A 20,395-nucleotide genomic window follows, 5' to 3' on the forward strand; every position below is an offset into this window, starting at 1 on the left:
AACGTTCAAAATATGCATTTTAATTTAACTTTTCAGACTTAAAGGCACAATGTGACGTCTCCAGTTTAAAACAATAAAAACCTCCATGTTTATTAAAAAGTAGTTTCTATGAATCTTTGGAATAAGGCTTCAGCTTTTCCCTTCAGCGTGTCTCTTATGTTGACTTTACATTTGTTGCTTTAAATAAACGCACAGACACCAAAAATCACTCATCACCATCATCATCATCACTCACAGCTCTGAAGGAACAAAACAGCAAGAAAACACAATAATGAAAAACAACACAATTACATGAGATTCTTAGAAAAAGGAACAAATCCAGCATTGGAGTGTAAAAAGGCTTTGAGTATAGGATTAGTAAAAAAATCAATTTCAGGTGTTTTCTTGCCAAGCCGCACTTCATCCTGAATTAAAGCTTCAGTTAAATTCCCAATTATATCGGTTTCCTCACTTCGTCTTCACCACGTCAAAGAAAACGAATCTCCACTGAACACCTCATAAGTTCGTCCGTGAGTCCACATTCTTAGACGGGCTTTTTCCTCCAGGCCTCGCTGCAACAGGGTCTCCCTCCCAGCACCCCAGGGGCTCAACATGGCTGCCATGCTCCGGCTCGGCCGGACGTCTGATCACTCACCGGGCTGAACTCTGACACGTCGTCTCCTGTGGGAGAAAACAAGTACAACATTTAAACTAGTAACGTTTTCTGTCTGCTTGACAAACTGACAGACTGTGAAGCCAACATTAAAATGGTGAACTTGTTATCAGACAGCAGCTTATTTCCACTTCTAGCAGCTACAGAGCAACACAATACTTGTGGAGTCGTGTTTGTGTCACCTGATGAATGTGAGTCCAGTATTCTCTCTCTGTTAGCTCTGTGTTTGGCGTTTGGCGCTGCTAAGTCTGTCTGCTGTTTGCTGCTGAGCCGCTTCTTACAGCTTCTTCTCTGGAAACAGCGTTAGCCACCAACAGGCTACCAACAAACCATCAACAGGCCACAAGCAAGCTGCTAACAAGCCACCAACAGTCCACTAGCAAGCTGCTAACAAGCCACCAACAGTCCACTAGCAAGCTGCTAACAAGCCACCAACAGTCCACTAGCAAGCTGCTAACAAGCCACCAACAGTTCACTAGCAAGCTGCTAACAAGCCACCAACAGTTCACTAGCAAGCTGCTAACAAGCCACCCACAGTCCATTAGCAAGCTGCTAACAAGCCACCAACAGTTCACTAGCAAGCTGCTAACAAGCCACCAACAGTTCACTAGCAAGCTGCTAACAAGCCACCAACAGTCCATTAGCAAGCTGCTAACAAGCCACTAGCAAGCTGCTAACAAGCCACCAACAGTCCACTAGCAAGCTGCTAACAAGCCACCAACAGTTCACTAGCAAGCTGCTAACAAGCCACTAGCAAGCTGCTAACAATCCACCAACAGTCCATTAACAAGCTGCTAACAAGCCACCAACAGTCCATTAGCAAGCTGCTAACAAGCCACCAACAGTCCATTAGCAAGCTGCTAACAAGCTACCAACAGTCCGATAGCAAGCTGCTAACAAGCCACCAACAGCTGCCAACAGTTCACTAGCAAGCTGCTAACAAGCCACCAACAGTCCACTAGCAAGCTGCTAACAAGCCACCAACAGTCCACTAGCAAGCTGCTAACAAGCCACCAACAGTTCACTAGCAAGCTGTTAACAATTTCGCCAATAAACCACCAACAGGCTACCAACAGTCCACTAGCAAGCTGCTAACAAGCCACCAACAGTTCACTAGCAAGCTGTTAACAAGCCACCAACAGTCCACTAGCAAGCTACTAACAAGCCACCAACAGCTGCCAACAGTCCACTTGCAAGCCACTAACAAGCCACCAACAGCTGCCAACAGTCCACTAGCAAGCTGCTAACAAGCCACCAACAGTCCACTAGCAAGCTGCTAACAAGCCACCAACAGTCCACTAGCAAGCTGCTAACAAGCCACCAACAGTTCACTAGCAAGCTGTTAACAAGCCACCAACAGTTCACTAGCAAGCTGCTAACAAGCCACCCACAGTCCATTAGCAAGCTGCTAACAAGCCACCAACAGTTCACTAGCAAGCTGCTAACAAGCCACCAACAGTCCACTAGCAAGCTGCTAACAAGCCACCAACAGTCCATTAGCAAGCTGCTAACAAGCCACTAGCAAGCTGCTAACAAGCCACCAACAGTCCACTAGCAAGCTGCTAACAAGCCACCAACAGTTCACTAGCAAGCTGCTAACAAGCCACTAGCAAGCTGCTAACAATCCACCAACAGTCCATTAACAAGCTGCTAACAAGCCACCAACAGTCCATTAGCAAGCTGCTAACAAGCCACCAACAGTCCATTAGCAAGCTGCTAACAAGCTACCAACAGTCCGATAGCAAGCTGCTAACAAGCCACCAACAGCTGCCAACAGTCCGATAGCAAGCTGCTAACAAGCCACCAACAGTCCACTAGCAAGCTGCTAACAAGCCACCAACAGTCCACTAGCAAGCTGCTAACAAGCCACCAACAGTTCACTAGCAAGCTGTTAACAATTTCGCCAATAAACCACCAACAGGCTACCAACAGTCCACTAGCAAGCTGCTAACAAGCCACCAGCAGTCCATTAGCAAGCCACCAACAGCTGCCAACAGTCCACTAGCAAGCTGCTAACAAGCCACCAACAGTTCACTAGCAAGCTGTTAACAAGCCACCAACAGTCCACTAGCAAGCTACTAACAAGCCACCAACAGCTGCCAACAGTCCACTTGCAAGCCACCTACAAACCACCAACAGTCCAATAGCAAGCTACTAACAAGCCACCAACAGCTGCCAACAGTCCACTTGCAAGCCACCTACAAACCACCAACAGTCCGATAGCAAGCTACTAACAAGCCACCAACAGCTGCCAACAATCCACTAGCAAGCTGCTAACAAGCCACCAACAGTCCGATAGCAAGCTGCTGACAAGCCACCTACAGCTGCCAACAATCCACTAGCAAGCTGCTAACAAGCCACCAACAGTCCGATAGCAAGCTGCTAACAAGCCACCAACCGCTGCCAACAATCCACTAACAAGCTGCTAACAAGCCACCTACAAGCCACCAACAGCTGCCAACAATCCACTAGCAAGCTGCTAACAAGCCACCTACAAGCCACCAACAGTCCGATAGCAAGCTGCTAAAAAGCCACCTACAAGCCACCAACAGTCCACTAGCAAGCTGCTAACAAGCCACCAACAGTCCGATAGCAAGCTGCTAACAAGCCACCTACAAGCCACCAACAGTCCACTAGCAAGCTGCTAACAAGCCACCAACAGTCCGCCAGCAAGCCGCTAGCAAGCTGCTAACAAGCCACCAACAGTCCGATAGCAAGCTGCTAACAAGCCACCAACAGTCCGATAGCAAGCTGCTAACAAGCCACCTACAAGCCACCAACAGTCCACTAGCAAGCTGCTAACAAGCCACCAACAGCTGCCAACAGTCCACTAGCAAGCTGCTAACAAGCCACCAACAGCTGCCAACAGTCCATTAGCAAGCCACCTACAAACCACCAACAGTCCACCAGCAAGCGGCTAACAAGCCCCCAACAGTCTGATAGCATGCTGCTATCAAGCCACCCACAGCTGCCAACAATCCACTAGCAAGCTGCTAACAAGTCACCAACAGTCCGATAGCAAGCTGCTAACAAGCCACCAACAGCTGCCAACAGTCCACTAGCAAGCTGCTAACAAGCCACCTACAAGCCACCAACAGTCCGATAGCAAGCTGCTAACAAGCCACCAACAGTCCACCAGCAAGCTGCTAACAAGCCACCTACAAGCCACCAACAGTCCACTAGCAAGCTGCTAACAAGCCACCAACAGTCCACCAGCAAGCTGCTGACAAGCCACCTACAAGCCACCAGCAAGCTGCTAACAAGCCACCAACAGCTGCCAACAGTCCACTAGCAAGCTGCTAACAAGCCACCAACAGCTGCCAACAGTCCGATAGCAAGCTGCTAACAAGCCACCAACAGCTGCCAACAGTCCGATAGCAAGCTGCTAACAAGCCACCAACAGCTGTCAACAGTCCGATAGCAAGCTGCTAACAAGCCACCAACAGCTGCCAACAGTCCACTAGCAAGCTGCTAACAAGCCCCCAACAGTCTGATAGCAAGCTGCTAACAAGCCACCAACAGCTGCCAACAGTCCACTAGCAAGCTGCTAACAAGCCCCCAACAGTCCGATAGCAAGCTGCTAACAAGCCCCCAACAGTCTGATAGCAAGCTGCTAACAAGCCACCAACAGTCCATTAACAAGCTGCTAACAAGCCACCAACAGTCCATTAGCAAGCTGCTAACAAGCCACCAACAGTCCATTAGCAAGCTGCTAACAAGCCACCAACAGTCCGATAGCAAGCTGCTAACAAGCCACCAACAGCTGCCAACAGTCCGATAGCAAGCTGCTAACAAGCCACCAACAGTCCACTAGCAAGCTGCTAACAAGCCACCAACAGTCCACTAGCAAGCTGCTAACAAGCCACCAACAGTTCACTAGCAAGCTGTTAACAATTTCGCCAATAAACCACCAACAGGCTACCAACAGTCCACTAGCAAGCTGCTAACAAGCCACCAGCAGTCCATTAGCAAGCCACCAACAGCTGCCAACAGTCCGATAGCAAGCTGCTAACAAGCCACCAACAGCTGCCAACAGTCCACTTGCAAGCCACCTACAAACCACCAACAGTCCGATAGCAAGCTACTAACAAGCCACCAACAGCTGCCAACAGTCCACTTGCAAGCCACCTACAAACCACCAACAGTCCAATAGCAAGCTACTAACAAGCCACCAACAGCTGCCAACAGTCCACTTGCAAGCCACCTACAAACCACCAACAGTCCGATAGCAAGCTGCTAACAAGCCACCAACAGCTGCCAACAATCCACTAGCAAGCTGCTAACAAGCCACCAACAGTCTGATAGCAAGCTGCTAACAAGCCACCAACAGCTGCCAACAGTCCACTAGCAAGCTGCTAACAAGCCACCAACAGTCCGATAGCAAGCTGCTAACAAGCCACCAACAGTCCGATAGCAAGCTGCTAACAAGCCACCAACAGTCCGATAGCAAGCTGCTAACAAGCCACCAACAGTCCGATAGCAAGCTGCCAACAGTCCGATAGCAAGCTGCCAACAGTCCGATAGCAAGCTGCCAACAGTCCGATAGCAAGCTGCTAACAAGCCACCAACAGTCCGATAGCAAGCTGCTAACAAGCCACCAACAGCTGCCAACAGTCCGATAGCAAGCTGCTAACAAGCCACCAACAGCTGTCAACAGTCCGATAGCAAGCTGCTAACAAGCCACCAACAGCTGTCAACAGTCCGATAGCAAGCTGCTAACAAGCCACCAACAGCTGTCAACAGTCCGATAGCAAGCTGCTAACAAGCCACCAACAGCTGCCAACAGTCCGATAGCAAGCTGCTAACAAGCCACCAACAGCTGTCAACAGTCCGATAGCAAGCTGCTAACAAGCCACCAACAGCTGCCAACAGTCCACTAGCAAGCTGCTAACAAGCCCCCAACAGTCTGATAGCAAGCTGCTAACAAGCCACCAACAGCTGCCAACAGTCCACTAGCAAGCTGCTAACAAGCCACCTACAGTCCGATAGCAAGCTGCTAACAAGCCACCTACAGTCCGATAGCAAGCTGCTAACAAGCCACCTACAGTCCGATAGCAAGCTGCTAACAAGCCGCCAACAGTCCGATAGCAAGCTGCTAACAAGCTGCCAACAGTCCGATAGCAAGCTGCCAACAGTCCGATAGCAAGCTGCCAACAGTCCGATAGCAAGCTGCTAACAAGCCACCAACAGTCCGATAGCAAGCTGCTAACAAGCCACCAACAGCTGCCAACAGTCCGATAGCAAGCTGCTAACAAGCCACCAACAGCTGCCAACAGTCCGATAGCAAGCTGCTAACAAGCCACCAACAGCTGTCAACAGTCCGATAGCAAGCTGCTAACAAGCCACCAACAGCTGTCAACAGTCCGATAGCAAGCTGCTAACAAGCCACCAACAGCTGCCAACAGTCCGATAGCAAGCTGCTAACAAGCCACCAACAGCTGTCAACAGTCCGATAGCAAGCTGCTAATAAGCCACCAACAGCTGCCAACAGTCCACTAGCAAGCTGCTAACAAGCCCCCAACAGTCCGATAGCAAGCTGCTAACAAGCCACCAACAGCTGCCAACAGTCCACTAGCAAGCTGCTAACAAGCCACCAACAGTCCGATAGCAAGCTGCTAACAAGCCACCAACAGTCCGATAGCAAGCTGCTAACAAGCCACCTACAGTCCGATAGCAAGCTGCTAACAAGCCACCTACAGTCCGATAGCAAGCTGCTAACAAGCCACCAACAGTCCGATAGCAAGCTGCTAACAAGCCACCAACAGTCCGATAGCAAGCTGCTAACAAGCCACCAACAGCTGCCAACAGTCCACTAGCAAGCTGCTAACAAGCCACCAACAGTCCGATAGCAAGCTGCTAACAAGCCACCAACAGTCCGATAGCAAGCTGCTAACAAGCCACCTACAGTCCGATAGCAAGCTGCTAACAAGCCACCAACAGTCCGATAGCAAGCTGCTAACAAGCCACCTACAAGCCACCAACAGTCCACTAGCAAGCTGCTAACAAGCCACCAACAGCTGCCAACAGTCCACTAGCAAGCTGCTAACAAGCCACCAACAGTCCGATAGCAAGCTGCTAACAAGCCACCAACAGTCCGATAGCAAGCTGCTAACAAGCCACCAACAGCTGCCAACAGTCCGATAGCAAGCTGCTAACAAGCCACCAACAGTCCACTTCTGTGTTATGTTGTGGAAACAGACATTATAGTGACACAAACATGTAAACATGGAGGACATGCTGAGTTTGTATCGATAGCAGATCAGACAACAGGAGAGCTTCTTACTGAAACATCATCAAATATAAAATGATGAAAAATAAGAGGCCTGGTTCTCACCTGGACTGTTTCTTCTTCTTTGCGATCTGTGTTGATCGCTCCTGCAGCTGAATCTTCTTCCTGGTTGTCTCCAGAGATTTTCTCTTGAGCTTCCTCCTTCTTTCCCGATGAAGAACCGTCTCCCTTCTCTTCTTCCATGGATCCGTTCTCTCCCACCTTCTTCTCCTCGTCTTCATCTCCGGGGTTGGTCTTTGACTGATCTTCTTCTTGGGATTTGTTTTTCTCAGGACACGTTGAAGAGTCTTTCTCTTCGTCCTTCGCCTCGTCTCTTTTAACTTCCTGTGTGAAAACCTCTCCTCCTCCTCCTCCTCCTCCTCCTTTCTCTTCTTCTCCTCCTTTTCCTTCTTCTCCTATTGTTTTGTCTTCTAGTTCGCTCGGGGAGCTAACAGAGACATCCCCGCCCTCGCTGGCGACGCTGACCTCATCTCCACTGCTGGATGTCCTGTGGCGGCGGGACGGAGGGCGTCGCCGGATGGAGTGGCGGGCTCGGCTCTGGAGAAGGACCAATGGGGGCAGAGACAGACAGGTGAGGTCATTGCATTCAGACATTTCAAATTAACTCATTAAGCTGGACAATACTCATGTTCATCAGAAAATAATTTTAATCAGTCATAAGGACAACAAAAATGTCTACCCACAAAGACCCCCGTCAATCAGCCAATAGCAGGCCTCCGAAGGTGGCGTGTCACACCTGCATCAGGTATCCCGACCTCACCTTGTCATGGTTTAAGGAATAGTTTGATATTTGGGAAATCCTTTTCTTCTCTTTGTTCCTGAGAGTTAAATGTTCACATTGATACCACGATCATGTCTTTATGGTAAATATGAAGCTAAAACCAGCAGCTGGTTAGCTTAGCTTAGCTTAGCATAAGGACTGAAAACAGGCACATGACGTCCTCGTTTCTACACTGCAGTTTGTATAGATGGAAAAAGGCTGAGATTTAACATGTTAATCAGCGTTAGAGCTGCTTCGCACAGAGGCAGGCCAATTGTTCAGCCCTTATTCTTTATGCTAATGTTAGGAACATGGTAAATGTTACACCTGCTAATCGTCAGCATGCTAGTATCAAGGTGTTAGCATTTAGCTCAAAACACTGCTATGAACAACCTCACCGAGCTGCTAGCACATCAGCAGGTTGAGATTAACCTTCAACTTTAACATCTCCACAAACAGTGTACTGAATATATGTTTTTTTATTTAATGTGTTCACTAGCTCAGCCAATGTAGTCATTATTGCATGTGTTATAATCAGTGTTGAGCAGTAACAGTAATATTATTACTTTCCCCTGAAACTAGCGGATTATTATTTCCAAAACAGTAATAATATTACAGATATTAATCAAAGTAACGCTGTGTTCCCAGATTCTAAATCTGATGTAACATGAAACTTGTAGAAAGAATCTCTTCCTCTGACCGGGAGGAGCTAATGCCTGTGACGATGCACTCGCCGGGAGAGAGCGGCATTAAGCAACATATGATGTTCTGTAAAAACACTGAATACTGCTCTGATAAATTCATGTGCAGAAAACATTCATTTTATTTAGTTAAATCCTGTATATCAATGTGCAGCATCCTCTGGTCTGAGACGCTGCAGTGTTTTCAATTCGGCGGCTTGTTGACTCCTCAGGTTCATTATTGTTATAAAGTGGATTAATTTCTTGTATCAGCTGCTGAACAGGTTGTCCAGTAATTTAACTAGTTACTTTTAATCTACAGGATTAAGTAAAGTAATATTATTACTTTTTTAAAGTTTACATCCTGGATTGGATGACTTCATCTTTTTCCTGTTCTTGTAAAGTTGTATTATGAAGTGGACCAATGAGAACACTGGGTTTGATCATGAGGACAGCCCTTTAGCTCTCTCACTGACCTTGTTGATGTTCATCAGGATGGACCCCTCCGCCACAGTGGGAGGGGCTTCAAAGGTGGCGGGGCCTTCCTCTTCAGTTAACGGAGAGACGATAACGGGGCTGGTGGGGGTCGTCGTGGAAGAGGTGGTAACCGGGGCTGAGGCCGGGGGGAAGGCGGGGGGCAGTAGCCTGAAGCCGGGGCTCTTTGGTGAGGGCAACATGGCCGAGGGGGAGAGAGCGAGGTTGGCCTACAGATAGAGAGAGAGATGTCAGAGTGCAGCTCTCCGTCCAGACCAGCAGAGAGCAGCAGAGTCCAACAGAAACCACCTGGACTCACCTGGAGCTTCTCAATCAGAGCAGAGTTCCTCTTGGCTTTGGTAGGTAGAGGAGAGGTGACACCTGGAGGCTGCTGAGACACACACACACTTTCAAACAGAGCTCAGAGGAAACAACACACCTGTTCGCCGTCGTCAGGTGAGGCTCAGATTATTATTAACGTGGTCTGATGAGATTGGATTTACTTTTAAAGATTAAATCCTCTTTGTTTTGTAGAGTAACTTGTTTATATTTCATATTCCTGGGTTGAGTTTAGCACCTACAAGAACTCTGTGCACATCACCTGTAGAGCTGGGATACATTTAACCTGGCATAGTGAGTGAGGGGTCGGCAACAGGCAGCCCGCAGGCCAAAACTGGGCTGCCAGCAATTATATCTGGCTCCTGGGCAGATTACTTTAATTGCGGCTTGTTCTGAAATAGATCTCAGTCAAGCCAGCAACATTTACTGACATGACCATTTCCTCTTTTTTGATTTTATCTACAAAATAAAAGCATGAGAGTTTTTTGCAGCAATGCTTTAATTTGAGTTAAAAGCTTTTACTTTGAAAACACACACTGCATCACATGCTTTATTGAGAGCATGTGAAACAGTGTCTTCATAGTTAACAAGTTGAATAGGAGAGAAAATATTTGCCTGATGTGGAGATCAAACACACAACCACAAGATTGAGAATCCTGATTTAACCAGCTCGTCTTCAATTATCCTTTGATTATGTTCTAGCCCGTCATCTAATGGCTTAAAACATTTTTTATCCAGATGCCAAACCTCCTTGCTGCAGTAAAGGACGCTCTCAGAGTTCTGTTGTCCAACTCTTGTAATGGTCATTGAAGCAGACCAAGTTACAAAATGAAGAAGTTCTACTTTTGTTGTCACCCACTTGTAAACAATCAGGAGCCGAGGCGGTTTAAAATGTTTGGAATGGGGCCCAGACAGGAGCAGAGCTTTAAAGACAGGGGTTAAATTTGTAAAAATGTGTTAAGACTCCGCCATAGCTGACAGTATTCTTACATTTGCTTCATGTAACAAACTGATGACTCTGTCTTTAGCTGGCGTTCCCTGAACTCACCACATGATAAGACCCAGTTAGCGTGAGTGTGTACTGTTAGGTAAGTGTGCCATGCTGAGCTCTGATTGGTTGCCTCCTGTGCGTGGTGAGCGTGTCTCTCACCTCCTGGTCATCTCCATGTGTTTTGGGGAGCTGTAAGGAGCGAGGAGGGCGTCGCCTGACCGGCTTCTCCTGGTGAACAAACAACGATCACAGTATTATTGCACCATAATGTTTCAGAAGCAGAGTATCAGCTGCTAAGATGTGTTAGTTTAGTCGTCAACAGTCACGTTTAGTCAGCCTCTATCTTTTTAGTTTGAATCAACTAAAAGATGAAGCTGACTGAAATGTTGTGAACAACGATGAGCATTTAAAGTGATTTAAAATGATTTCAGATAAGACTGAAACCAACAGCTTTTAGACTGAAAGACCTTAAATGACATGATTGATTAATTGCTGTCATGTAAAAACGAAGAAAAACTACAAACATTGGTAAAAAAAAATAGAGACAACAAAACATGGAGTACACAATTTCCTGGATTTTAACACACCTATTTACATGTGCGAAAGGAAGTAAGAAGAAGTAAAACTTTATGTGCTCCTACCCCTTTATTTACTAAATACATCTACTAATAATAAATCAACAGAATTTATAAATCTACAACATAGTAAATCCAAACAAGAAGATTACACTGTTAAAAAGGCTGTTTTTTTAACAGAAATTCAATCTGTTATTTTACAGATATTTTCAGTTTCTTTCAACATCACATGTTAATTAAACATTAAAATGCCAAAAATACTTTAATTACAAATATTAACCGTTAAATAAAGGTTATAATCTTTAAATTCATATAATGAGAAATGTTTTTTTAACAGGATTATTCCACTGCTTAATTACCTTCAATGTTAAATTACACTGAATTATTTGTTAAAAGACAAAAAAATCTTTTCAGAGCGTAAAAATAAGACAACTTTCTGGTTTTTTTTACAGTGAAACTTCAAATTTAAGGTAAATAAATGTAAAAAAAAAAATTGTAACAGACATTCACACAAACAAGTCTATATATTTACACATAACTACCTTCTGATTTACAAATCAGTCAATGAGAACTCCTGGTGGTTTTTAGAACCCTTCTTTACCTGTTGAGAATAATTTCTTTATACATCTTTTTAAAATGGAGTATCATGTTCGACATAAACAGAAACTTTTCCTGGTTGCTTGAATACTGGGAGTCTGAAAATGTGACTTTTCCCTTTAAGAAGATGATGATGATGAATTTTGCTTTGCAGAGAGGAGGTCAGCTCAGATGTTTTTAATTTAAACAACAGAACCAGAAATGAAACGAACGAGGTCTCCGGAGGGATCAGTCGACACCTGTTACAGAGACGGTCAACAGATCCTCTGTGTCCAGCTGTCTCATGATCCATCCATGGCTGTGGGACATGTGCAGTTATAAAAAGCAGCTGTTTATCATTTCTGTATTAGAATATTTATTATTTATTTAAATCTGTGACCCTGTGTAAACACGTACATGTTCGTACATAAAGCTTCACGCGGTCAGGAGGCTCAGAGATGTCACGCTTTGATTCTGTTTCTGTTACACGGCTTGAATTTGATGCAAAGTACCAGAGTACTTAAACAAGCCACAACATATAAAAAGCACCAAAATCAACCTTGTTGAAAAGGAGTCATGACGCCAAAGAGACACATTAGGGCAGTAGGATTATCAGTTATTCTGCCGAGTAGTTTCCCGATTAATCGATTAGCTGTTAGGTCCAGAAAATGGTGAAGAATGTAGTTTGTGTTAAATATGGAAGCTCTAAGAGGCCATACATTCATACATTTTATTGACTCTGTTTTCCCGTGATAATGAGTTAATTTAACCTGTTTTCTCGAGATCTTGAGTTACTGTTGTTGTTATCTTGAAATAACAAGTGTTGTTTTCCCGAGATAACGGTATAATTTTCTTGAGATAACGAGAAAACAATAATGAATCAAATGTGACTGGTCGCCGATAAAGCTGTAGCCTTGCTAACCGTCTGCTTTCTATGTTTTTGTCTATGTTTTCTGTAACAGCAAGAGTTTCAGCCTAAGAGAAAAGACGTATATGATCAATATTCTCCTGCTCATCTGACATTGCTACACTGAATGATGTTTCCTGTAATCAAGCTAGACCAGTGGTCGACAACAGTCGGCAAGAAAATTAGCGTCCATCGGTTGATGGGTGTGGATCAATCCCTGGGACGCACACACTCCAGCGCACGCTTTATTGTGTGAAACAGTCTCTTCATAGTTTATTTGATGAAGAGAGACAGAGAGATTATTTACACGGAGTGGGGATCAAACACACAACCCTGAGATTAAAAGTCCTGCGCTTTACCGAATGAGCTAACCGGGTACAAATTAATTTTGTCATTATCTCGGGAAAACAGCATTTGTTATTTTAAGATACCGACAAAAGTAACTCGAGATCTTGAAAAAACAAGTTATTAACTCAGTATTAACTCGTTATCACGGGAAAACTGAGTAAATAAAATGTATGAATGTTTGGCCTCTTAGGGCTTCCGTACCCAAAGACCAAGATGACGTCCTCAAAATTCTTGTTTTGTCCACAAACACAAATACATTGACTTTACTGTCACAGAGGAGGAAAGAAACCAGGAAATATTCACAGTTGAGAAGCTGGAATCAGACAATTTGGACTTTTTTTTCAATCAAAATAGTTAGATTATTTTAATAGTTGACAACTAAGCGATTATTCGACTTCTTGTTCCAGCTCTACTCCACAGACATATTGGTCCTCAGTGTCAGTCTGTGTCACGGCCTAATTAATGAGATATTAGATTTACTGAAGCTCACACATGTTTATGTTCCTCATTAATGTGCACTCATCTTCTACAGAAATAGATTTCACACATTATCAAAGATAAGAGCCGCACGTCACGCAGCTGCAGCTTCAGAGCGCTGACACACCTTATCTCAGTTTTGAGCACTGCTGTTTATTGTGTCCGTGCTTTCACTGGTGACTAAATATCTGCATTTTGTGTCTAATAATTGTCAGATGAAACAAAGTGGTGACTGTAGTTTTAGTTCCTGACACGCTGGAAGAAGTTAAAGCTTCTTCATGATGAATTTAATAGAGTTTACAGTTTTTTTCAGATACATTATGGGACAAAATGTACCAGAAAATTCTCTCCCAGAAAGAGAAATTTAATTCTGAAATAGTTTGTTGTGAACAGTCAGTAGTGTTACAGCCCGCTTCTCCTGGTTGATGATGCCTCATTTCCTGTTTCTCTTCTTCTTCACACAGTGCGGTTGAACACTCACATGTGACCGAGACATGTTTTTTTTTTTTTTACAGTATTACAAGGAAAATGTGAGGAAGAACACTTAACGAAACACAAACACGCAAAAAAAACCCAATCATCTGATTCGGCACGAGTGCGATTTAAAGGACCATTTCTGTGTTTCTTATGCTTTATTCCTGTGTTACTTTTCTTTCCATGTCGGTGCATTCAGGGACGCTCAGACACCTCAGCGTTTACAGACAGATTTGACAAGTCATAACTAGGGATGCACCTGTCCCACTTTTTCAGTCCCGATACCAGAACCAATCTGATACCAGTGTAAAACGGATAAGCTGTATTCCTCACTGAGCAACATCCGGCTGGACTTCGTAACGTTCACTTAACCTCCCATCAAAGGATTTGTATAGTTAGTTTGTCTTCAGATTAGACAATATATCACAAGTCATAAAGAAAGACAGATGGTCAGCAAAACCTGAACCAAATAGAAAATACTTTAATAGCAGAAAAACACTTACCAACAAAAAAACACATATGTAATATATAGAAAAGGTTGACAACTGCTGTGCCACAAAACACAAACTAGCAGTGTTTCCCATTAATTGGCGGCTCGCCACAGTCTTTTGTGTTCCGCCATAGTTTCAAAATGAAATAAAAACATATTAACATTATTGTGTTTCCCTCGCTGCGCTCACACATCCGACTCGAGACAGCCACAATAACGGCGACGCTAACTGAGAGTTTGAACAGCGTTTCTATCACTCGCCTGCGAGAAGGCGATCGAGTTAGCCTCTAAATTTAGAGTGCACGCGTTTTAGAGCCTTTATGGTAAATGCAGTTAAAAGGATCTTAACTTTGCGCAATACGAGCACAATATACAATATAATTTATCCCACTGCGTCGGACTGGGTGACTCCAGCGCGAGGATACACATGTGACAAAGTCCGGTTTTCAAAATAAGGTGTTGACACAACATGTATGGAAACAAGATTAATTGGATTACGTTAACAGGAAGTAGAAAAAAACAGCGTAGGCCTACGTGTGTCCATTAAAAGTAAAATGAAATGTTTGGGGAATTACTTATTCATTGATTTTAGGGTGTCTGGAAAAACATTAAAATAAATCAGTTGACTCTTCTGCATTTATATCTACGCAGTGTGTTTAGGATCAAATTGTTCACTAGGGCACAAAATTGCAAAGAGAGCAAAGTTCTTCAAAGATCTGGCCTCTTTATTTTGCTTTCAAAGTGCACCAAATGAATGCACTTAACTTTAAAATGTACAAATCTTTCTTCTGGTGGGGAGGATCGATGTCCATCCACCATAGTCTCACAAAATCCTGTGGGAAACACTGTACTATATTAAGGAAAAACTGGGAGCTGAAATTAAATGTTATGATTGAAAATACTGCAGATTTTTGCTCCTTAGTGAAAATTGAAGTAACCAGATGGTTAATTATGAGGTGAAACGTTTCTTTACACTCGGAATCTGACAAAACAGCGGATCACTTAACAAATCTGAAGTAGAACATTCAAAACTATTGTGCCGAAATCTTTTTCAACAAATATGATCACTAAATCTTTTTCAGTCCCTTTTCCTCAATGAAACAAATATTTTAATAGAAAAATTAAGCACTAATTTGTTTGTGATTCAAATTAATTAAACCAAATACTTACTGAAGATATATTGAACATTTATTATATTGTGATAATTATCATTATTGTTTTATTGCCCAGCCCTAGATTCTCTTATTAAAACCAAATGATGAACTGTAAACTGGGAGGAAGCGAAACCACCGACCACAATTCAATGACTGAAAAATGTTAGACGGTGGAGCGAACGAGCAGATGTCTGTGGACGGTTTTGTACAAAGACGGACTCGTGTCTTTTGGTCCTGAGGTGTTTGTCGGAGGTGAACAGACCGATGTGACCACAGACAAAAGGTACCCATGTGATTTCCTCTGTGGATGATGATGCTCAGCCACCAGTGCCCGCCCACGTTGCAGAGACCTGCTCCTCTGCCTGCCATTTGATTTTTACTCTCTTATACTTTTATTTAATTTTTGACTCCTTGGCGCTTGATTTATGAAAGCCTATGTCAGGTGGTGTTATTCTCATGTGTGATAAACTCAGTAAGCAGCTGATATCTGTACTCTGGATGTGCCGTCTGATGTCCAGACATTAAACTCACCGTATCGTTCCCGGCAGCATCGTGTGGTGGAGCCGAGCACTTGAATCTTCCTGCAAGTTCAGCCACAGAGCGGCGGGGCGGAGCCTCCCCCTGAGGGCGGGAAAAGGATAGAAGGTAAAAACCAACAAGACTGGTTTCATTAATCAAAGGTGTCCAGTGTTTGTGCAGCAGACTGATCTACAGGTGCCTCTAAAAAAAAAAAAAAGAATATCACGGAAAAGTTAAATGTTTTCTGTGATTTAAGTCAAAAAGTGAAACTTTAAGATATTCTAGATTCATTACACATAAAGCGAAATATTTCAGGCCTTTTTTTGTTTTAATCTTACTTCTCTAATGAATCTAGAATATATGAAAGTTTCACTTTTTTTCACAGTGTTCATATTTAGCAGCAGCTCCTGTGCATCAGACAGAAGACAGATGTGACTCTCTGCAGGTTGACTTCAACACTTTAACTGAGCTTGACCAATTATTATGAATTGTGTCTTTAGATTTACAGGTTTGAATTGATTGATTTGTCCCAAATTGTTTGTTGTCTTCCTGCCCAGACAGTACAGATGTAAATTAGCTATATAGCTAACTGTGTAATAAACTGCTACCAGTACTCCCAGTGCAACTACACCAGAGATTACAGTCATTGCGGCTGCTAATATTTCGTTATCACCAATTACTTTTCACTTCCTCTCATCGTGGCTGAAACAGAGTCGATGGGATGAAAAATTATTTCACACAACCAAGTAAAAGACGAGCGATTATTTTTTAAGTATAGATGAAGCTTTTGGAGCAGCTGCAGTGATGAGGTTCAAAAGAAATAAATGTGCTGCTGCTGCCTGTCCCGCCCCGGGTGTTGCAGGGTACTTCCTGTCTGTGGCGGCGTGGCGGCAGCGTTGTGACCATGTTAGGATGGAAAAGTGAGTGTTGTTGTCAGGAAGGCAGCTGCTCATTAGGGAGGCAGCTCTGAGGCCACATGCCACACGTGTTTCTGACCTGCTGGCGGTTTGCAGCTACTGTAACGCTCGCTGTGGGAGCGTCGGCTGGTTTGTGGTGACCGCACCTTTTAAACGCATTACGATCTGAGGGGTGAACACTAGTGTTAATTTAGCCTCTCCGCCATCAGTGTGTGAATGTGATGTAGTGTAAAAGTGGCTTCAAAGACTAGAAAGGTGCTACACAAATACAGAGCATTTACATTTGTATTTGCATACTACCACATCAGCAGGTAAATAACGTGACGCACAGCAGAGTATAGGACAGGTAGACTTAAATGACGACGTTAGTCAGAGAACACGGATATGTGGGAGAGAAAGTTTGAAACATTTACTAAAACACAGTCATCATCTGACTCCTGTAAATTGATGTTTAAAGAGGTTGCTTGCCCTAACAAAGAACCAAAAGAGGAGAGACAGAATGCTTCAAAGCCCTTTTCAGGCCTCTACTGCATTATATTCTGTTTTTATATGTTTCCGTTTACCTAAATAAAGACATTTCCACCATAAATTAAAGCATAAAAGGCAGAAATTGGTGCAAAAAAATATGAAAACTCTACTCTTCTACTTTAAAACTCTGAAGGTGGCTGCTGAACTTTTAAAACAAAATTCCTGAGGATTAAAGAGTGATGACCGCGACCGCTGCAGGTGTCACAGAAGACCTATTCATAAAATGCACCGACCTCGGCGATACCGACTGACTCCAAACTTAATTTAAAAGTTGGCAGGCCTGGACACCTGGCAGGTGCGATTTGTTGAAACATGTCCAAATTTTGGTTGATGCCTGAACCGACCAATCACAGCCTGGATGGAGCGGGACATTAAAAATGTTGAACTCATTATGCATGAATGGTTGAATATTATTGACTAGTTAGCACTTAGCATTAACAAATAAGAGACAAACCACCTCGTGGAGCATTTATCTTGCACAATAATTGAATGAAGTGACAAAACCTACAAACAACTGCTGTAACTGGGATTAATAATATACTAGTGATATATAGTATAATATTATATGAATATACTAACATTATACAATGAATATATTAAAGCTAAACCAACATTATACTATTACATTAACATTTTACTAAAGTCATTGTTAAAATATTGTTCAGTGATCCTGTTGAAGCTTCGCAGATTATCTGGGCTCGGACAATAAACTAGACAAACTAATATTATGATACTAGTTAGCAAAACCTGCTACATTAGCTGTCGTATATTGCTGAGCATTTCCTCCATTTTAATTTAGCTGTATGTTGACATTACCCTGTGGTGTACCTGCTGATAGCATCGGAGGTAGCAGCAGCAGAACATGATGTTGTTAGCCTAGCTCGCTATCTGAGAGCATCTCTACTGCTAATGCTACGGCTCCCAGCTGTCTGTGTATTTGGGTTACTGGGTACAACAGAGTCCCAGCCCCTCACTGGCTTCCCACCAAATACATCTGTATGTGATGTAAAGCAGACAGAGTTTTGTTTGTTTGCTGCCAGTCCAAAGCTGTTGTATCAGGCCAAACACAGGAGGGACAGTACAAGTCTATTAAAGGGCCAGACACACACAGCTGTTGACGTGCGGGTTGATCCACATCCATTCAGGCTGAAGGTCTCACATAGCTGGCATTCAACAGATAATGAAATCACATCGCCTGGTAAACACACACACTCACACACACGGTCGTGTGTCTGTCACTTCAGAGGAAATTACATTCACTTACATTCATTTCCCAGAGACTTACTTTAACCCTATAGGGAAGTTTTATAAAATTTTTACCTGTGCACCATGAGATGTAGATCGCCTCTCTTTTAACCTAACCTTACCCCAACCTAACATTGCCCTAACCTAACGTTGCCCCAACCTAACGTTGCCCTAACGTTGCCCCAACCTAACGTTGCCCTAACCTTACCCCAACCTAACGTTGCCCCAACCTAACGTTGCCCTAACCTTACCCCAACCTAACGTTGCCCTAACCTAACGTTGCCCTAACCTTACCCCAACCTAACGTTGCCCTAACCTAACGTTGCCCTAACCTTACCCCAACCTAACGTTGCCCTAACCTAACGTTGCCCCAACCTAACGTTGCCCCAACCTAACGTTGCCCCAACCTAACGTTGCCCTAACTTTACCCCAACGCATTTTCATCTCGGTGCGTTTATACCGATGCTTTCAGACAGCGTGACAAAACATAATTATTTGACACTAAAGGTAAGTCTGTATGAAATGCCACAGTTTGCTACGTCGCAGCAACACAAAGGCTAAAGTGCCAGCAGCGAGTCAACCGATGCATAAATTCACTGTCATTGGTTTGGCACTAATATTTCTAATGGTTATGGTTAAATGGTGGTGGTTAATAGGGGGCTTTGGGAGGCTGTCAGCAAGTGCTAGTTTGCTAGCTAGTCTTTGTGAGACACCCCAGAGCATAAAGACATAGCCTGGATGCGTCTCACACAAATAACTACGCTTTGTCAGTTTTTCTGAAAGCGTTTGTATTGGACACCCTGAGATGAGAACGGTCTGCCCAACCTTACCCCAACATTAAACCAAATCTTTTACCTAATTTTTTTTAGGTTAAAGATTTAGTCGTCATAATGTGACTGTGTAAACAGAGGCGTGTCCCCACAACATGAGTAATACCACACACACACTCAGTCTTGGTCTTTGCCCACAGCGTGTAGTCGACTGAAGGCAGAAGGTGATGAGGAAAACAACCGTTAAACCACTTCCTCTTTCTGTGTGTGTGTGTGTGTTCATTGTTCAAACTAAGAATAGCTGCTGTTCACCCTGTTCGATATAAAAGTTTCCAAACTTTCAGCATGTCTTTGGATCAGTTTCTAGCTTTTAGGTTTATTATTAACAGTCATATTCTTTAGTGAGCCTTTGGCATAATGATGCTGAGACCTGCTGGGTGTCATTGCTCAGGGTGAGAGTAAAACAAAAATTTAAACTTCCCCTTTGAGCTTTCCAGAGCTCTCACACACATCTCATGGTCTTCATTCACGCAATAATTTTCTTTCTACAGTAGGACGGAAATCTGACTAATGTGTGATATTTTAATAACATTCTCGATGTGTTTATACGTATATGTGTATATATTTGCATATATGTATATATGATAAAACTGCTGCCCTTCTGGAGGGTTGACGCTGGGAAGTAGGACAGCGATTTAGCCTGACATTTAAGTGCTTCCGGCCTGTTCAACTGGGGGCCCGCGGGCCACATCCTGGCCCAGAAGCAGTGTCTGAGTGGCCCAGCATACATAAATCTGATAAATGACAAGATAAGTAAACTGTAAACCGTATATCATGAGTGGAAGAAGCCAACGAGAGAGCCGTCTCTTTTTGGCACATGTGCAGCATTGATCTGGGAGGATGTTTACGGATGTAGCGACACAAATCAAAGTTTTCACACGTGACTTCTGACCACGCTTAGTAGCTTTTCAAAAACTTCTACAGTCACAAGAAGGGAAGTGCTCCTCTGAAAACACGTCAGTTTAACCCTGCCTGGACTGCTACTACTTGTTTATTTTACCACCATCTCCGAGTGCAGTAGTTAATAATATTCACAGAGAAGCGTTGTACGGTTGGAGCCGTGTTAAGTCAGGTTGCATATTTCAGAAGTTAAACATTCCTGTTAGTTTAAAATGTGTCAAACAAAAGCTAAAAATTGTTTTAAATAGGCTGCTGAAAAATTAAAATCTG

The 20,395-nt window shown here is 43.7% G+C and overlaps 1 protein-coding gene and 1 long non-coding RNA gene across 8 annotated transcripts in view; one reads left to right on the plus strand and one right to left on the minus strand.

The window, feature by feature from the left end:
• dub (duboraya) overlaps positions 1 to 20,395 on the minus strand; it is a 22,218-nt gene continuing 1,823 nt past the window's right edge. The window contains exons 2-9 of one of the 5 annotated variants that reach the window (XM_038709236.1): positions 15,718 to 15,807; positions 10,345 to 10,413; positions 9,175 to 9,246; positions 8,858 to 9,085; positions 6,987 to 7,478; positions 6,805 to 6,828; positions 5,020 to 5,140; positions 2,473 to 2,970 (exon numbers count right to left, since the gene is read on the minus strand). In XM_038709236.1, the coding sequence (XP_038565164.1) occupies positions 2,915 to 2,970; positions 5,020 to 5,140; positions 6,805 to 6,828; positions 6,987 to 7,478; positions 8,858 to 9,085; positions 9,175 to 9,246; positions 10,345 to 10,413; positions 15,718 to 15,807 (1,152 nt within the window). In that variant the 3' untranslated portion in view covers positions 2,473 to 2,914. Of the gene's footprint in view, positions 661 to 2,472; positions 2,971 to 5,019; positions 5,141 to 6,804; positions 6,829 to 6,986; positions 7,479 to 8,857; positions 9,086 to 9,174; positions 9,247 to 10,344; positions 10,414 to 15,717; positions 15,808 to 20,395 lie in introns of those variants that run through there. The other 4 variants (XM_038709237.1, XM_038709238.1, XM_038709240.1 and 1 more) reach the window with 4 other exon arrangements.
• Positions 15,720 to 20,395, plus strand: part of LOC119895861 — a 20,585-nt gene continuing 15,909 nt past the window's right edge. For all 3 annotated transcript variants that reach the window (XR_005443119.1, XR_005443120.1, XR_005443121.1), the window contains exon 1: positions 15,720 to 15,831. This is a non-coding gene — a long non-coding RNA (uncharacterized LOC119895861). The remainder of the gene's footprint in view (positions 15,832 to 20,395) is intronic.

This window comes from Micropterus salmoides, unplaced genomic scaffold (genome assembly GCF_014851395.1).
Source record: "Micropterus salmoides isolate LMB-PRFRI ecotype aquatic unplaced genomic scaffold, ASM1485139v1 Ms_hic_scaffold_9, whole genome shotgun sequence".
Lineage (NCBI taxonomy): Eukaryota > Metazoa > Chordata > Actinopteri > Centrarchiformes > Centrarchidae > Micropterus > Micropterus salmoides.